Raw genomic sequence first — 18,751 nt, forward strand, 5'->3', positions numbered from 1 at the left:
GAAAGTAGACTGAAGTCTTTCTCTGACTAATATAAAGAAAAAGAAAAGACAAAATGTACTACGCGCGCAGAGATTCCTAAGCTTTCTATAAATTTTTTATAGGCCTGTTCAGGGCAAAGGCTCAGTACTTGTATTAAATCCACAGAAAGATTAAAAAAGCTGTGTTCACTGGGTACATTTAGATCAGTTATGACCAGTGTTCTTCTCTCTAGAAAATAACAGTATTTTTAACAAAAAAACAGTAATCTTCAAAAACGAAAGGATTTCTGGAAAGTTAGGGTTTATAATCCTTGTCTTGGAATGCAGCTGACCCTATTTTTCTCAAAAGAGGAAACGTTATGCTCCATATTTAGACCTTTTTCTCTTAAAAATAAATTTTTAATTGGCCAACAAGAGTCATTTAAGAGCCTGTAAAAGAGTCTGAAATTATTCATATATGAGGCCAAAAATTGTCTTGAAAGAGTCCTATATGAGCCATTTATGAGGCCAATAAGAATCCCATATGACTAATTTGGATAGCTTTAAAACAATATTTTGGAAATAAACAAAAAAATAATAGGATTTCCATATCTATTAAGTAAATTCCTTACTCTAAAATTTTGGTGTCAACTCTATTCCGAAATACGCTGGAATGAATGGTACATATCTTGAAGGTGTATGTGCACTTTGGATACATAAAAAAAAATTTTGATTGAGACTAACAAAATAAAAAAATTTTATTACAAGGAAGCGTGGCAACCCTGATGGAAAATATTTTCTGACCAAAGTTCTCAACAATACCTTTCACGTGATATCCATATTGCGATGTTTTAGATAAATTGGGTAGAATCGAAAATAAGTGGCAACCTTACACTATTATCCTGTGTATTTTATTGTTTAAGAACCTTCTCTTGGTAAATAAATAGTAATATTTTAACTTTTTGTTCTAAACAAAAAATTAAATAAATATGCGATTCGAAATAGGTGGCAACCTTATTAAAAATATTTTTGAATTAGGGATCCTTAAAATATCTTCCATTTGATATACATATTATGATGTTGTAATTAATTTGTAACTAATTTCGAATAGGTGGCAACCTTATACGCGTCTTCTCGGAGATATTGCCTATTCAGATAATCTTAAAATCCAAAACATTATCTGTGTACAAAATTTCATCAAAATCGTTAGAGCCGTTTCCGAGAAACCTATGGATATATATACATATATATATATATATATACACAAGAATTGATCGTTTAATGCAATAAGATAAATCGACCTTCGAAGGAAGGGAAACACTCATTTCGGACTCTTAAATGAGCTAATTATGAGTGTAAAGGCCCCGAAATAGGACTCCTTGAAGGGCCGTTTACATAAGACTTTCCTCGCTTTGCTTGACAGTTCGAACTTTGACAAGAAAATGCAAATGCAAGCGCACGAGAAAAGATACATGTAGACAGCTGATTGCCAAAGCGCGCAAAATTTGAGAGTTGCCGATGATTTTGCTTGCAGATGGCCAAGCAAAAATTAAAAACAAAAAAAATATACATATAAAAATACCATTGAAATTATTCATTCACTCAATTTAACACAAAATTTAACTAGCCATATTTATTTTCCATTATCCTACTTATTGTCAAACCGAAAATACATCCGCAATATAACGGAAATCATAAGTATTATAAGCGATCAACTGTAGTCCAATATATCCGTAACCCACACCACCTTCAGTTACACGACAATCCAAATCTTTCGAGGTCATCCAGACATCCACTTGCGCGAAGGCAACCTCATAGCCGGTACCCGATTTGGGACAACGCAGCTTTAGGTTCACATCGTGTGGCGTCTCCCAGAGTGTATTGTCCTCAGCGAAGCACATCACATTTTCTAAAAGTAAACCAATTAAAAAAAAGTTAATAGTTGCGCTTCTAAATTAAATCCTTTATCCGCATTTCACTCACGTGTACGCTTTTTGCCCACCGTGCACAAGTAGTGGTACTCATTGTTATCGCCTTCGGTGCTGCTGATATCCATGCGCTGTGTCATCATTTCGAATTGTACATTGGCTCGATCAGTAGTAGAATCATCTGTGGTTGTAGATCCTGTCGCTGTATTTGCTTGCGGATTCTTCGATGATTCTGTAATTTCTGTGGTAACCGAAATCGGTTTGGTAGTAGTAGGTTTTGTTGTGTCCTTGGCTGTGGCCACAGTGGCCAGCAAGGCAAGTAGTAGCAGTTTTGTGTGGGCAAACATTGCAATTATTTATGCTAAGTGTAATGCGTAGAATATTCGTTTGTTCTTGTCAAGGTAGCGTCCAATGCCAACTGTTGACTTTGCTAGTTGCCTCTTTTACTTTTATAGCGTATGTATGTAGTTCCCTGATTACTAAGTGGTACAACGCACAGTGGGTGCAATAAAAGTGTGCCAACGCTTCTACTTAGGGAAAAAGTACTATTCCAATATGCTTACGAATTTTATTGGCACTTGCATTCGCTACCTATTTAGTTATGCAACAACATGATTACGCTGCCGCAGGTAATGCCAATTACTTTGTTTATCATCGACAAAGCGCCGTTTTATTTCAATATTTGTTTAAATAAATATATGTATGTATTTATGTATGCCTTTGCTGCTTGTGGAAGTCCAGCTGAGAATGGCAGAGTTGGGCCTAGATCACGCAGCGTAAATGTCATTGCACCGGTACATGTAATATATGTACATTAGGGTGGTCCTTAAATGTAGGAAGCAAATTTTTACTTCAGATTTCTTAAGTCTCAACCCCTACGTCGATAGTACTATAGTTGCAGATATCACGTATAAATTTTGGTCTCGATTGGAGTCGGTTAAAGTGTGATATATATATATGTGATATCTTCGACTATAGTAGCATCGACGTAGGGGTTGAGGCTTAGGAAATCTGACGTAAAAATTTGCTTCCTACATTAAAGGGCCACCCTAATACGTGATCTAGGCCCAACTCTGGTATTACCGATTAGGGGGGTGAGACTGAAAAAAATTATTCATTTGATTTTCAAGGACCATCCTAATGTACATATGTATATGCTCAGTGGGTGAATTGGAAATTTATTGTCAAGTTTATATATAAACATTCTATTTAAAGCACATAGACGATTACTCACATTAAGGAAAGGCACTTGTAGAATGCCTTAAATTTTTTATTATGGAGTTACATTTGCACCTTGACATATATAACTACTATTATAGTATTACATATTTATTTTTTGCTCACTGAATTCATGGGAAAGTGCTTTAAACATATTATTCTTTATTTAAATAATATTTTGTTTTCATAATTTATTTTTTACAGGCAGCTTTTAGTTGAAAGCAACAATCGCCTGCTGTGAAAGACCTTTCAACTAATCGCTTCCAATGAAGTTGGGGAGTGCAGCCAACTTTTGATTCAACTAATCGCCTCAAAAATTGCCTGGAAAATCGCCTCATGCGAACACCGTATAACACAACGCGTTGAGTTCGGGTAGCGAAAGAAAGTATTGGCTTTATATTTATCAATTTTTATACGCTTGTTCTACATATTTTTGTAGTAAGAAAATAGTAGTCATATTTCCTGTTAATATTCTTCTATTTGAATGAAAACAAGTGAATAAAATGTAAGTTTAGTACTCCATTCTACACTCTAAAAAAATATGTGTAAATTTCCTAGCTAAAAGGTAGTTTACTGATTTCCTTACTTATTATTCGTGAAATTACATGTTCGATTATTCAACGAATAGTTTGTTTAAATTTCGGACTTTTTAGATTGTAATATAGCTGCTGTGGTGTGCGTAAATTTACTACGAAAGTGTGTACAAGCTACAAAATACACATCTGCTGTTTGATTTCACCCGTCGAATTGTGTAAAGCCGCTAACAAAAAGAAGTTTTTCATTGTGAAAATGTACCAAAATAATTTGAAAGTATACTCGATTTATAGTCGCATTTTAAACAGATTTTTAGAGTGTACTGACTAAACTAAATTTATATTTGGCTATTTGTTAAGATTGTATTTTCAAAAGTAACCATTTAGTTTACACATACAGTGACTCAAACAAATGACCACCTGTTGATTTTTTTTTAATATTCGTTGTGTTTTTCGAACCATTATAGCCCATACAATTTTAGTCAAATGAAGTGCGAATTTCAAACGGCTAAAAAATCGCGTTGATTTTTGAGAATTGTTTTTTTTTTGATGACGGATTTTTGCACTTTATGCCATATAAGCATGAATTTCTTATGAAATAAAACGCAGGAGACCGCAAGCAACAAAATTTCATAAAATCAACGAATAAGAGCAAAAAAAAATTCTCTAAAATCAACGCGATTTTTTAGCCGGTTAAAACTTGCACTTCATTAGACTAGAATAGTGTGGGCTACTGCATACCCAAAAATGTTCTAAAGATTCAGATAAAAAAGTTGAAATTTTGGTGAAAATTTGATGAATTTCCTGAAATTTTGTATAAAATTGGAAACTGTGATTTATATGTTTTTGGATAAAGCTTGGACGGAAATACTATAGAAAAATAACAAAAAATTTAGCTCGAAAAACATTACGAATATAAAAACATAACAAGGTAAAACGATTGAGAAGCAGTCTGACGTTTTCCAGTAATATAATTTAAAAATTCAAAACTCAAACTCACACACATATTCCCATTTTCAATCTCAAACAACAACAATTGTGAAAATATTTTTTTTTTTCCATTTAATATTTTTTAAAATGCTTGCAAACATTAGAAAAAAATCACGGCCGACGAATTGAGATAATGAATTTACCTTGTATTTTTTTTTCATGGATTCATCAATCAAAAACATACAAATTTTGAAATAAAATTTTCTACGGATTTTTTTCTATGTCGGCCCCCCCAATTGCGATCCTGGCGACGCCCATGTGTGCGTCTGTCCGTGCAAGGATTAGGTGTAAGGCTTTTGTCGACAATGTGTTGAGCGACGAATATCGGAACTCCTTAACACCCACCATTTTGCTACGATTTATACATACGTAGATAACGTAGACTTCTTCAAATAGATTAAAAGTGAACACAAAAACGGCATGCAGCTGTAATGCTGTTTTTGAACTCATTGTTTTGTGTTATTTACAGCAAATACATATCTTCAAAGCTTTTTTAGCTTTTTACAGTGGGTTGAAAGACTTTTGTATACTTTGGAAGCTAGGGCTTTTCGCTAGCGCGGCATTTTTGGTTACAGTACTTCGTGCTGTTAAATTATTACAGTTTGAAGGCTGCTGTATACAAGGTTTTAAGCGCGTTGTTATTTACAGATGTAAGTATGTATGTTTGAATATAAATATGGATATTAGGTTTCTACATACATTGCACTACATATTTCTATAATGCAGATTATTGTATTGCATTTCCATGCTAAAGCCTAGTTCAAAATTTTCTTGGGCGGAAGAAATGGACTATGTAGGTATATTCATAGTTAGAGCGACATATAGATTATTTTAAAAATATGGCAATTAAATTCTTGCTTGATGATATGGTGTTTGTCAAATAATATATTAGATTTTTACTAATACCAAACCAATATTCAAAATTAAAAAAATATTAAGATAAATGGTCAAATCCTGTCAATATGAGAGTCTCGTAAAGTAATTAGGGTTGGGTGATAACTCTGGCATCTGAATAAAATTTTACTATAGCATTTATTAAATTGTTTTAGTTATTATTATTATTTTGAAAATAGAAAACCAGTTTAAAGTCTTAGAATATTTTTTTTGGAATGCATTGTTTTTGTGAGTGATGAATTGTCGGTATTAATGTACTTCCTTATGCAAAAAAGTTCATTTGTATTGGAACTTCAACTAACTGTCATTCAACTCTTGCAGCCGTTTCACCAGCAATTTAAATGGAAAATTATTATTTTTTATCTTCTGTCAATTTCCATATAGAATTCAAAAAATTAAAATCCTTTTTTACTTAAATTGCTTTCGTGAAATTGGTTGTTTGGGTTGCTTTCTTTTGTAAATTTCTAAACTTGTCACTGCTTTGGAGATCACGTGTGTACTCTTAGAGAATTCTTCACTCTTTGTACCCAATTCGCCATGAGTTCACGATTAACTTACTAAGAGAACGATAGTGCGCTCACCAGGGTTGCCACTGACGAAAAAAATACTTACCATAAACTTGAAAAAAAAAATCTACCAAATCTCGAACATTTTACTCTGAATTTTTAGAAAAATTTTGGGTACGCAGTTTTTCATTAAAAATATTTAGGCTAGTGGTCGGCAGGCCAGGGCTCACTGAGCGCTCTCTGAGCACATGTGTGTTTCAGTCTCACTCATTGAATTGTTTGAATGGGTTAGTACGCCGACCACTGATTTAGGCAATCAAAAGCTTCTCAGGATTCCAGTAAAATTAGTATGTATGTACATATGTATATAAAAAAATGTGCATAAAAGCGTTCGAAAATTAATGCAATAAAGTAGACTAAACTTTTGGAAAGAAATATATAATATAAACATAACTAAGAAAAACAAAGCAGGAACTAAAACTTATTATGTTTTGTTTTTTCAAACAAAATACTTTAACAAAAATCTACCAATTTTGATAATAATTTACCAAAGTGGCAACACTGGCGCTCACGCTCAACAAATAAAATAGCCGGCAAAGTGATCTAGCAATTTAGTTGCCGGCAAACTGTTGTACGGCTCATAGCAAACGATTCGATGAAAGTGATAAGCTGCTAAACATAAGCGACTTAAAGCTGAAAGAAAGTTCAAGTGCACGCAATAATACAAAAAAAAAAGAAAAAGAAAATAAAATTAAACAACAAAAAAGTTCACTAGTGCAAACATATTTAGTACCTACTTGCGTTAATTTACACACATACTCATACATACATACATAAATAGAAGATGTGCATGCATATTTGATGAGTATTAAACAAATTTCAATTGCAAAATGCGAGCTATGAAGCTGAAAATTGCAGCAAACATTCGCATTGGCGTGCTTGTTGTATTCTCCGCCAGTTGGCTGTGCAATTTGTGTGGCAGTGCTGAAGCGGAGTCGGTTTATGTGCAGGACTTGAAGGGTCTATCGTGGACGCTTACAAATGGCAGTTATAGTGAGTGTTTATATATACATACATACATACATATAAGTACTATTCATTAAATATTTAGCTTCATACCTTTATGAACTCTGGCGACGACTAGAAAGAAAAGAGCTCAATAAAAAATTGTTTGATATTTTAAAAATAGTTAATTAAAAAAAAGGTTAAATAAACAATTGCGTATTATTACTAGAAGTCTCCTGAAGAGGTACAAAGGAAAAATATTGATTTTCAAGAAATCCCATACAAAATACGTGGACAACTTTTAGCGACCTCTAAATAAAAAACACATATGCATATCTTTTCGTTATCTATTGGTGAGAGCATGAAAACTCCGACTGTATTTTTTTTGGGACCACCCTATTGAACATACCGATTCAAAGTGGTCATTGCCATAGGCCAAAAATAAGTGTGTCTATTTGAAAATGTATAGTTAAATGTGATGGCGCGGACTTTTATACGGCAAGTCTGGTTAACTGTAAATTAGTTTTGTTAAAATTTTAAAGAAATTACTTATACTTACATTGCTTTTGGAAATAAAATGTCAATAAGAAAAACAATATTTTTTTTAACTTTTTTACATTTTTATTTACTTACTTTATTTATTAATTTACATATATTTTAAATATTCTGCTGTAGGTGGTCCCATATTCGAACTCCGTCAAGCATAACTTCAAAATGATAATCAGCCTAATCGTGAGTTTCATTTTCCCCGAACGGGTTTCCATGGTTTCCATGTATTTACTATGGGTGGATAAGGCAGAATATAAAATTTCGATCTTCCTTTTATTTGTCCTCAATTCGAAAAAGTATTTGTGAAGTGCAGCATGAAAGTGTATTCAAAGTAAAATTTGTATGAGGATGTGTAAATAGAAACTTGTTTATAGAAAACAATCGCCCCATTACGTCTGCTTTACTCCTGCATTACTTGTCAACTATTTAGTTTCAAGTTAGTTATATATTTTATAGAAGTCCGCAAAAAAGCTAACTACAAGTGGCTTATTTTGTATCAAATGATAGTTTTTTTCTACAGCGTAGTTTATTAGGAATAAGTTTTAATTTTTACCGTACCCACATGCATATGCATCACCATTCGAAATGTGGAGTGCGTGTAGGAAAATGTTTACTCTGCAATGAGCTTTTCAATTTGAATGTATTTTATAGTGAAGTGCTGAGTCAATACTTTTAATTATCGATCGATATTCGGTACCAATTTGAAAAGTATCTAATACTCCCGATACTCGGTACCGAAGCATTTAGGCACACATAGGCCAAAAATATGAAAAAAGACGGTTCAGGGGAGACTCGCCTATCAAAACCCGAATGTAGGAGCCAATACACGATGTAGGGAGACAGAGGTGGCGCAATCAGCAGTACCGCTACTTTGTTCTTGGCGAATTTGACAGAATCAGTTGTTCGTGTGACGTCATTTTAGCAAACTGTTTGTATGTATGCAGAGATGTTTATATGCGTGTAAATATGGCGACCTCCATGGTTTGACGGTTAACGCTCTTTCTCTCCTCCATCTCCAATTACTCTTTCCTATTCGTTGCTATCTTGACGTCATCACCCGCAGGAATGCGCAATCTTGTCTTTTATCATTATTCTTGGAGCCAATAGAGCTTTTAATACTGATTCAAATGAAAGATGTATATACAGAATCTCTCCCCTGAAAGGCTTCTTCATCAGTCATAAAATTTTTCCTGAACCTTGGATCGACTAAGGTTAAAACTGATAAAATAATATTTCTCTGTTGCGATAAGTTCAAGTGTTTTAGACGATATCATATAAATTAGTACGGAAGGTTTTTTCTTAACTTGAAATGCATATAATGGCGAAGGTTTAATGTCAAGAATCGATATCAGGTACGGCAAGTATTGGGTACCGACAATTCAGTACATCACTAGTATTTTATGACAAACGTAGCTACACAAATACATACATATGCATATGAAAATTTGTGCATCAACGCATATAAAAATATGAATGAGAATTTTTTATTGCAAATTCCCCTCTTTCAAGTTCAGCAAGTTTTTCACTATAACACCATTCGACTGTTAATTGTAAAAGCATAGTAAACAGTGATTCTGGCAATCAGGCATGCTTGCCTAATTTAATATTCACTCTCACCTATTTTAGTAAAAAAAAACTTCGTTGACTCAACTGAAAGAAGTGGATAAAAAATGGATCGGAAGATCTAATAGTCATCTTCCGATCCATTTTTCATGGTAATATCCAGCAATTACAGTAATAAATAAACTAAAAGAATAGTAATGGCTCGCTCTTTACAACCGTATAAATTGGGTATGAATTAATTTTGATTGAAATGATCAGAACCTGATACATTTTTTAAGCACTTCTATTTAAATTTTACTGTAATATTACGTAACTGGGCTACGTATAAAAAGCGCTCATTAAACGCTGCAGTTCTTCATTTGCGAAATATGTTATTTTAGTATAGTAAAAATTAAAAAGTAATTAATTATTAAGTAATTAATCACCATTTCTTTATAATCGGATGTTGGAAAATACTTGAAAATCGTATTTGCGTTACATAGTAAAGTATTATCTATATAAAAAATCACGAATCAAATTGATTCGCTTAAATCAAATCAAATCACAAATAAATTGCATTTTTTATTTGGTCGACAGATCAAGTTCCAAATAAATCTTACTACTTATTTGATCGACGAATGCAATCACTAATGAAAATTATTTTTTATTTGCTTGACGAATTAAGCCACAAATAAATATATTTCTTAATTAAAGCAGATTTTAAATAAAAAACCTTGGTCCTAAGGTACCTTGTACCTCATATTAAGAAAAAATCACAAACCATTTGTGAACTATTTGAATTAAACTAACTATAAATCCATTTTATTTACACTTTTTTTTGAACTAAGTGTGACGTGGGCCTCGACTATTTTGCGTTACTTTTAACTGCCTACTTTTATATAGTGATGTCGAAAAAAAGCCAGTTTGTTTTCAGCTAACTACAAACTGGTTATTTATAAGCTGACTTGTAGACTGATAATTAAAAGAAGGCTTTTGGTACTGTCGGTGTTTATGCGTTATATTTTGAATCGAGTACTTGAATCCCAGTATCGTATCGAAATTTTGGGGGAAAAATACTTTCTTTTCTTTTTATTTGCTTAGACAATGCGTATGTAAATATGTATGAATATCGATACCTAACCGCCAAAAAGATGTAAGCGAAATTTCTTTTCAAACTTTATTTTTGATGCATGAATGCATCGAGATGCTCTGGGAATATTTCTGCATCAAAAAGTAAATTTTGAAAAAAAAAATGTGTACGTGAAAACTGGAATATCGAAACTTATGACAACAAATCCAAAAATCGATTCGAAAAAGGGGAAAAAGTGGATGAAATTCGGATTTTTGTCCGTTTAACGTATCCATTTTCGGATACTTTGACGATCCGTTTTCTTATAGAAAAGAACCGAAAATAAGTGCCAAACCAATTTGATTTTGGCTGTTTTTCTGATTGAATTTTTTGTTCGGTATGCTCTCCTTCTGCAATTCACAGACGCGTTGTCATAGTTCGGAAAAAACAGGGAATTTTTTCGAACGTTTTTTTGGATTCTGGTGGCCTCCCTCTTCCTCTGCTACCACCAGCAAGTTCCGAATCTAAAAAGTTATAAAAATGCACGTGAGAAAGTAAATTCGGTGGTTAAATAAACAATTGGATATTATTAATGGAAGTCTTCTGAAGAGAAGCACAGTTTTCCGATGGAAAAATATTGATTTTCAAGAATTCTATACCATTTTTACGAAAAGGAGTTTTTGTCAATACTTGTTTTCAAAATAAAAATAAGGATATATTTTCCGGTATAGAACAATCCTAGTGGTGAGAGCATTAAAATTACGACTTTACTTTATTTGGACCACCCTAATGTACATATGTATTTGCAAAACTTACTTTTAATCAAAAATATATATATTTTTTTCAACTTATTCTTCTTATCTTCAGCCAACACCAGAGTGAAAATACCTTCCGGTGTCTATAGCGCTATAGCTGGTGAAGATGTACTCAAATACAAAAATGATGTCGACCTGCGTTATATTTCATACGATAACTGGACCTACTCCCTCGAGTTTGCTGGTGCGTATGAGCAACTAATATACTTAATCCAAAGTCGTGCATTAAAAATTCACTAAGTTAATATAATTTCGTATGTTTAGGAGAAATTAAAGACTCGCGCCTGGTCAACCTAACATTCCATGGCATTGACACGATTTCGGAAATTTATCTCAACGGCCACTTGCTTGGCCACACCGACAATATGTTTGTGCGCTACACCTACGAAGTGGGTCACATTTTGGAGGATGTGAATAGATTGGTGGTGCGTCTGACTTCGCCAGTGCATGCCGCACGTGCCAGGGCTGATGAGTTGACGGCGCGCAATATATCTGTGCCGCCCGCTTGTCCACCCATTAGCTATCGCGGCGAATGCCATATGAATATGCTGCGTAAAATGCAGGCCAGCTTCTCGTGGGACTGGGGGCTGGCGGCGCCATCAATGGGCATCTGGTAAGTAATGGCAATTGTAAGTGACTGCGATCGACACAGTCGGATGCATGGGGTTTCTCTTATTGCTTACTAATTGCTCTACATTTGTGCTTTCAAAGGAAAACCGTGACGTTGGAGTTCTACCAGGTGGCTTTGATACGTGATGTGGATGTTGCAATTAGTCGCAATGAGACGCATTGGAATATGCATATACGCGTTTTCATCGATTCCGGCGGCAGGCAGGATTTCTATGCTGAACTTAAATTTTATGCAATGTATGGTTGAAGGTTTTATTTAATTTAAATAATTTTTTTCTTAAGCAGAGTAATTAAGGTGCTAATTATTACAGAGAGCTGATGGAAGAGCCAGTTGTGATAAATACATACTCGAAGAAGACGCTTTCGTGGCAGAATCCAGTACTCATATTTGATCAAGCAATACCAATTGTAAGTAGAAATTAGTTTAGTTGATATATCGGACTATACTCCACATCAGAGAACCCGAAACCATATTCAATTCGACGTACCAGGTACCCATGAATTTTGTAGTTTAAAAATGACTTTCTCATAACCAATTCGGAAGTATTTCAGGTCTGCTTCAGGATCATTTCGTGTCTAATTTTGAACTACCCTGATTATCTCAAAATTGTCCTGAAGTAGTCCTGAAGTGGTTCTGAAAAAGTAATGAACTTGTCCTGAAATGATTTCGAACAAGTCTTGAAATGGTCCCGAAACGGTCTCTTACTAGTCCACAAATTTTACTGCACTAGTATCAAAATAAACCAGAGCACGATCCGAAATGATACTGAACCAGTCTTGAAATTGTTCTTAACTAGTCGCGAAATGATCCGGAACTAATGCAAAATCAACCCGAGCTGAGCCAAAAGGGGTTCCGAAATAGCCTCAACCTAATTATTTCCAGGAATCTAGCGCTAACTCTAGACAGCAAGCTGTAGTGAAACACCATGGTCAAAATCAACATTTAGTTTTTTAGATGGTTTACGAAGTAGTCTCCAATGTCAGAAGTGACACTTAATTCTCTTTTAGATTTGCTACTCTTTGAGTTAGAGGTCCAACCGAAAACAATGAATACAATGTGCCGAATGAAAATAGTTTTCAGTTTGGCACAGCTTATGGAAGAAATAGTTCTTTAAAAGTTTGTCGGAGTTAAGTCCTTTGTTCTTACACAGCGCGGGCAAAGTGATTGCTAGAACCTTTCTTGCGGATAAAATTTTGCTAGATTTCCTACAAGAAAAAAATGAAGAAATGCGGCTACTCTCTTGTGAAACTCGGTAAAAACTTTCTGTACCAACGGCATCAAGACGGAAAATGGAACTAAAGCTAACTAGCTACTGGAGTGAACTCTATGGGACTTCGAACGTGTGAAAAGTTGTTCGTGAATATGAGTTGAGGATGTACTCTGTTTCGAAACGAAATGAACTTGAATTCATGTGGATGCTCGAAAACTGTAGTGCTTTTGCAGCATCCAATTCAATCGGAGCAAATGCATGATGAACTTTTATAAATAAGGTTGCAAAGCTGCCACCCGAAAAAACAATTACGCGTTTTGTGAAAAGGCTAGGTAAGTGGCAAAAAATCCTTCTCAAATAGAGGCGCAAGGAGTTATAAGACTGACAATCCATGGGGAAATCGATAATTCACTATGTACACCTTGCTTAGAAGACGCAGGTTGGTAGCCATCTTCAGCTGCGCTGAATATGGGCAACGTACATGCTGCTTGCCTCAACAAAGTATACATATTCATCAAAGAGTCACGACCACCGGTGTTTCTTATCAATTTTACCCCTTTAAAGACTTTAATTAAACTATTTATTGTCAAAAAACTCAAATTCGTGAGTCTCACTTGCCCTATCAAATTCTTGGCCTCGATAGCATAGTGCGCCAAGGCCTATAAAGGTATAAAAGGCTTGTATTTACCACGTACCTCACACAAATTTTTCACTCTGCTACGTCACTTTAAACAGAGCCAGCATCCCCTACCGAAATTGGCTTACTAAGAAATATGTTTTGCATCTCCACAGCGCTCTGTCTGCCTGCCTAGTACAGCAGGTCGTTGATTTCCTATAAAAAATTAGCATATTACAATAAGCTTCGTAGCTTATTTTAAAGCACATTTCAACCTCCAGCAATTTGGCACTTATTATATTTGCTTGACGTTTCAGGAAAACGTTACACTGTGGTGGCCTAATGGTTATGGCGATCAGAAGCTATATCCACTGCATTTCTCCCTCAAGACATGGCTTTCCAAAATCGGACCCAGCTTACGTGCACGCACTACATCTACGAAGAGTATATATGTTGGCTTTCGTACCATAGAACTCATTGAAAATGAAGCCAAGGAAGGTACATATGCCATGTATTTATAAAGGAATTATACTTAATAAGACAAATCAATTAACACTCAAATAATTGAAAAATTTCAGGCGTTGGCGACTACTTCCTCTTCAAAGTGAATGGCGTCGAGATTTTTATGAAGGGCACTAACTATATACCCCTGCACATACTGCCAGAGCTGAGCTATGACGAAGAACAAAGCAAGTCTAAACTTTATTCTAATGAGAACCAGACAAATAATTGTTACTTCCCCTCTCCTTTAAAATCTCTAGTAATTCATCTTATGCGCTCAGTCAAGGAAGCCAACATGAATATGATACGAGTTTGGGGTGGTGGCGTTTACGAGAGTAATAGATTCTACGAAGAAGCAGATAAGAAAGGCATCCTCATCTGGCAGGATATGATGTTTGCGTGTGCCATGTATCCGGCCACAGAAGAGTTTCTTGCTTCAGTGCGCAAAGAGATCATACAGAATGCTAAACGCATAGCTTATCATCCGAGTATTGCCATTATTGCTACAAATAATGAGAATGAGGCCGCATTGGTTGGTAATTGGTATGGTACTGCTGGTGAGCGTGCGCGTTTCGAGGCCGAATATCGTGAGTTATACATAGGCACAGTATTTCACGAACTGAAGATTGTACAGCATAGCTCACGCCCCAAACCGCTAATGTCATCGCCGTCTAATGCTAGGGCGAGCGAAAAGGATAATTACATATCAAATAATCCAGGGGATGAAAACTATGGCGATAGTAAGATGTGATAGATGAATAAAAGTTTTATAAATTTAACTTTTTTTTATTTAAAGTACATTTCTACACAAACTTCGAGGACGCCTGGGATCCGAACATCTATCGGCGTCCACGTTTCGCCTCGGAGTATGGCTTCCAAAGTTTGCCCAAGCTCACAACTTGGCAGCTGAGTATGCATCCCGGTGACAATCTGCTCAATTTAATACATCACCGGCAGCATCATCCCGCCAATATGACATTGATAACGGCTTTGATAAGACGGCATTTGCCATTGCCGCTTCCGGAGGATGATAACTATGTTGAAGCATTGATTTATTTCAGCCAAATCTCACAGGCAATGGCTACGAAGATCGAGACTGAATTGTATCGCAGTCTCAGAGATACTGTACACCACACAATGGGCGCACTCTACTGGCAGCTAAATGACGTTTGGGTCGCACCATCCTGGTCCAGCATAGATTTCTACGGTAATTATAAGGTGAGTTCGTAAAGAAATTTCCACTGCATTTTAATTCCATCATTGAATCTCCTTTCTCTCCTTGAACAGCTGCTGCATTATTGGGCCAAATCATTTATGGCACCCATACATATTGTGGCGCTCTACGACTCTGATAAGGATGCCGTAAATGTATCTTTGATTTGTGATAAGCTGGAGGTTGTAGAGTATGAGGGACTAGAAGTTTCTATGAACATTTACAAATGGTCGGATTTGTTTCCAAAGGTGCAAACTGTTTGGCCAGTCACATTGGTAATGTTGCCATTATTTAGAATGTTGCTATTGAAATGTATGTAGCATCAGCTAAAGTCTTTCGTACTCATTGAACTTGCAGAAACCTAATGGCGTGCACTACGATAAAATAATACCGGTTTCAAGCATTTTCCCACGAGGTTATACCAAAACGAACTCATTTGTCGAGTTTGTTCTGCGTGATCGCACTACTGAGCTTGCGCGCAACTTTTACTTCCCCAGCCCGATAAAGGATGCTGAAGGCGTGAGCGATCCGCAAGTAACTGTGAGTTGCAAATTACAGTTTTTTGAGATATAACAAATTGAAATTTCAATTTTCTCTTCCTAATTGTTGCTTCCAGCTGAGAGTTTTCTATTCCTACTGCTACAAAGCGAATAATAACTACGCAAATATAATTAGTTTGAATGTATCCGTTGCCAAGCCAGCGATATTTCTTTACCTCGAACTACTCAATACCAGCGTTGCCAGATATAAGTTGTCGAATAACGGTTTCATGCTGCTGGTGCCAACGAAATTGGTGCATTTGGAGTTTTTCAGCAGCGAATGTTTGGATATTAAAGTGAGCGATCTCAAGGTTTCAACTGTCAATCAATATATGTTATGAAGTGTGTGCACTGAGAGAAATCGTCTGTAAAACTCTGAGAAATTTACTTAACGCCAAAGTAAGCTTAGGAATTAATTATTAAGGAAAAATTCGAAATAAACTTTTTAGCTTAAGAACCTTAAAAGAAGTTATATAATAAGAATATTTCAATGGTTTTGCGAGCTTCATTTCTATTTTCAATTGGAAAGAAAGCAATTTTCTTCGAGTGCATTACTCTTAAGAAATGTTAAATTGGTAAAAAAATTTCAAGAACCAATAGAAAAGTTGTATTTTCTATAATTGATCGATTCCTCCATTCCGCATGTTGAAATTGTGGCTATTTAAGCTCAGTTAGTTTAGACTTAATCTACTTAACCTAACTAACACTAACCTAAGTTAATTCAACTTAACCTTTAGATTTTTGATTCATAAGTTACAGCCTTGCGGAAATTGAGAGCGGTGAGAATCAGGATTGTCAGATTCTTGTTTTTGTATTTCTTAAAAATAAGTGTACGAAAACATTTTTTTCACATGCATTTTTTTGGATGTGGCAGCTGAAAAATAAAATATTAAAGAAACATACTTTCGCATCTGGCTTAAGTTTACGTGTTGAGTAATCATTGACAATTTCTAACGTTAACTTAAGTTAAGTCTACACTAACTGAGATTTTAGTCTGAGTACATCTTGTTTTCTTAGCAACTCTTCTGTTCTTTTCAATGTGACGATTTTACAGGCAACATTTAGTTGAAAGCAACAAGCGCCTGGTTTAAACGGCCTTTCAACTAATCGCTTTAAATGAAGTTAGTCGGCAGCCTACTTTTGTTTCAAGTAATCACTTGAAAAATTGCCTCATGTGAACAGCGTATTACTTTTCGCACTTGGCCATAGCAGCTTTTCTCCTTTGCAGATCGAAGTACTGCTCAGTTCGGTACCTCTCGTTGGCGTATGTATTCCTATGATCAACCGCCAAGCTCAGCTACCTCTTGCAATTTCTAATGAGGCAAGTAACAGGAGCTCAACTTGGCTTTCTGAAAATATATGTACATGCTTTTTTAGTCCTTTACTCCTTCTTTCTCTTACTCACATCTAGATACTCAGCTGGGAGAGACTCCTTCCAAGGCTGTTTTTAAAAGCAAACACCCAATATTAAAAATACATATATATACACATAGTTATTTACATACTTTTCAGATACATTTCTCTATTCTTAGGCAAATTTTTGTCCTCAAATACATAGGTACAATTTGAGAATCTGATTTTCATCCCTGGAGCTAAAAAGTATCGTACGACGTTAGTGAATGGTTGGATCCTGTCAAATCCATTTTTATTTTCTGGATCTTACTCCCATACCACTGGTCATAAGTGTACCGTCGCTCTACAGGAAGAAATAGAAATCTATCCTTTTTCAAGTGCCGCCTAGAAAATAACTTCTCCTAAAAGCTTTTGTTAAAGCTTCAAAAACGAATTATAAAATCCGACTCTGTTTCTAGACCTGACAACTAATCCAAGAATTCGATCTATCTTTATAGTTATTATATCGCTTCGTGAACAGAAACATTTCAGACTTGGATAGATCAATCTCCAGACCGCTACTTTCTGTGCACCTTCCCGGGTGTTAAGATTAAATTGTAGTATTTCACTGACCATCGAAATGAGCTTATCTACAACCTAAATATTATTCTTATGTGTCGGTGTGAGCGGCGTAAGCCACAACGCCTCAAAAATTTTAGAGTGAAGCTTTACTTTCTCAAAGTCATCTGCGTACCCAACAACTTTAATGGCTTTCGAAGTATAAACTTTTTAGTACGAACAGATGAGATGGAGCCCCAACTTGAAGGGTATCTCCTGTAGCCATTTTTCTTCACTGAAATTATTCCCAACGAGCCCTCGATACTTCTCCTGCACAGCATATTGGACACGAATAGCAATGTTAACGCAAATTTTGTACGTGATCTGCAGACTCAGATGCTGATACAATGGAACTAGTTTTTAATACCTGCCGACATAGCTTTGATACTCACATGGGTATCTAACTGAACTGCCATTTATGTAATGAAAGGTCTTCCTGCGAAGAGTTTGAAGAGGTTCAAATTAGAGCTGGAAAACTATCGATGGCACTAGAGGCAGTATCGACAGATTTTGACTATCGAAAACATCGATAGTTTTCAGTCATACATACATTATTCAGCAAGAGTAAAAACCGGCGGTACTTGCTTCATCTCGTGAGTCGATTTGGGTCGAGTTCAGCAAAGTACACCAGTCGTTTCTCTTCTGAGCCAAGCAACGCCAATTGGAAATGCCATGCGAAAAACAAGTCTTTCTCCACTTGGTCTTTTCATCGCAGTGGAGACCTCCCTCTTCCTCTGCTACCACCAGGGGTTTCCGAGCTGGAGCTTCGGTGTCCATTCGAACGATATGCCCATACATATAAGCTAGTCAGTATACAAATGGGTGCTCTCATCTGCCACACATTGCCACTGTCTTATCCGCGTTGCTAAATTCGGAAAAAGTAGAACATATTAGCACCTTTCTTAGCTAATAAGCAGAAACTTTAGTCGATGGACTGAGAAGTATGAGATTGCCAGTGGATTAACCTGTGACCATCACCGCTTGTGGCTAGGAAACAGCTTCAGGCATCGGGGATGATCATTATGATATGACTGACGCCATAACTTATTAGCCTTAACTGCCTAAACAGGATGGTGAGGCAGTG

General features: G+C 35.6%; 2 protein-coding genes across 2 annotated transcripts; one reads left to right on the plus strand and one right to left on the minus strand.

Annotated features, from left to right (window-relative positions):
- Positions 1–1,565: 1,565 nt before the first annotated feature.
- Positions 1,566–2,700, minus strand: LOC118738389. Its single transcript, XM_036469313.1, has 2 exons — positions 1,942–2,700; positions 1,566–1,867 (listed from the first exon to the last, which is right to left on the minus strand). Exons 1-2 carry the CDS (start codon positions 2,231–2,233, stop codon positions 1,617–1,619), a joined length of 543 nt encoding a protein of 180 aa, XP_036325206.1. The 5' UTR covers positions 2,234–2,700; the 3' UTR covers positions 1,566–1,616.
- A 3,930-nt stretch (positions 2,701–6,630) lies between these two features.
- On the plus strand, positions 6,631–16,389 carry LOC118737022 (beta-mannosidase). Its single transcript, XM_036467253.1, has 12 exons — positions 6,631–7,080; positions 11,060–11,191; positions 11,272–11,620; positions 11,719–11,874; positions 11,949–12,045; positions 13,782–13,962; positions 14,043–14,153; positions 14,226–14,705; positions 14,762–15,183; positions 15,253–15,453; positions 15,536–15,718; positions 15,795–16,389. Exons 1-12 carry the CDS (start codon positions 6,918–6,920, stop codon positions 16,056–16,058), a joined length of 2,739 nt encoding a protein of 912 aa, XP_036323146.1. The 5' UTR covers positions 6,631–6,917; the 3' UTR covers positions 16,059–16,389.
- Positions 16,390–18,751: the final 2,362 nt, after the last annotated feature.

The sequence above is a fragment of the Rhagoletis pomonella genome, unplaced genomic scaffold (genome assembly GCF_013731165.1).
Source record: "Rhagoletis pomonella isolate Grant_MI unplaced genomic scaffold, Rhpom_1.0 Rhpom_scaffold_00004, whole genome shotgun sequence".
Lineage (NCBI taxonomy): Eukaryota > Metazoa > Arthropoda > Insecta > Diptera > Tephritidae > Rhagoletis > Rhagoletis pomonella.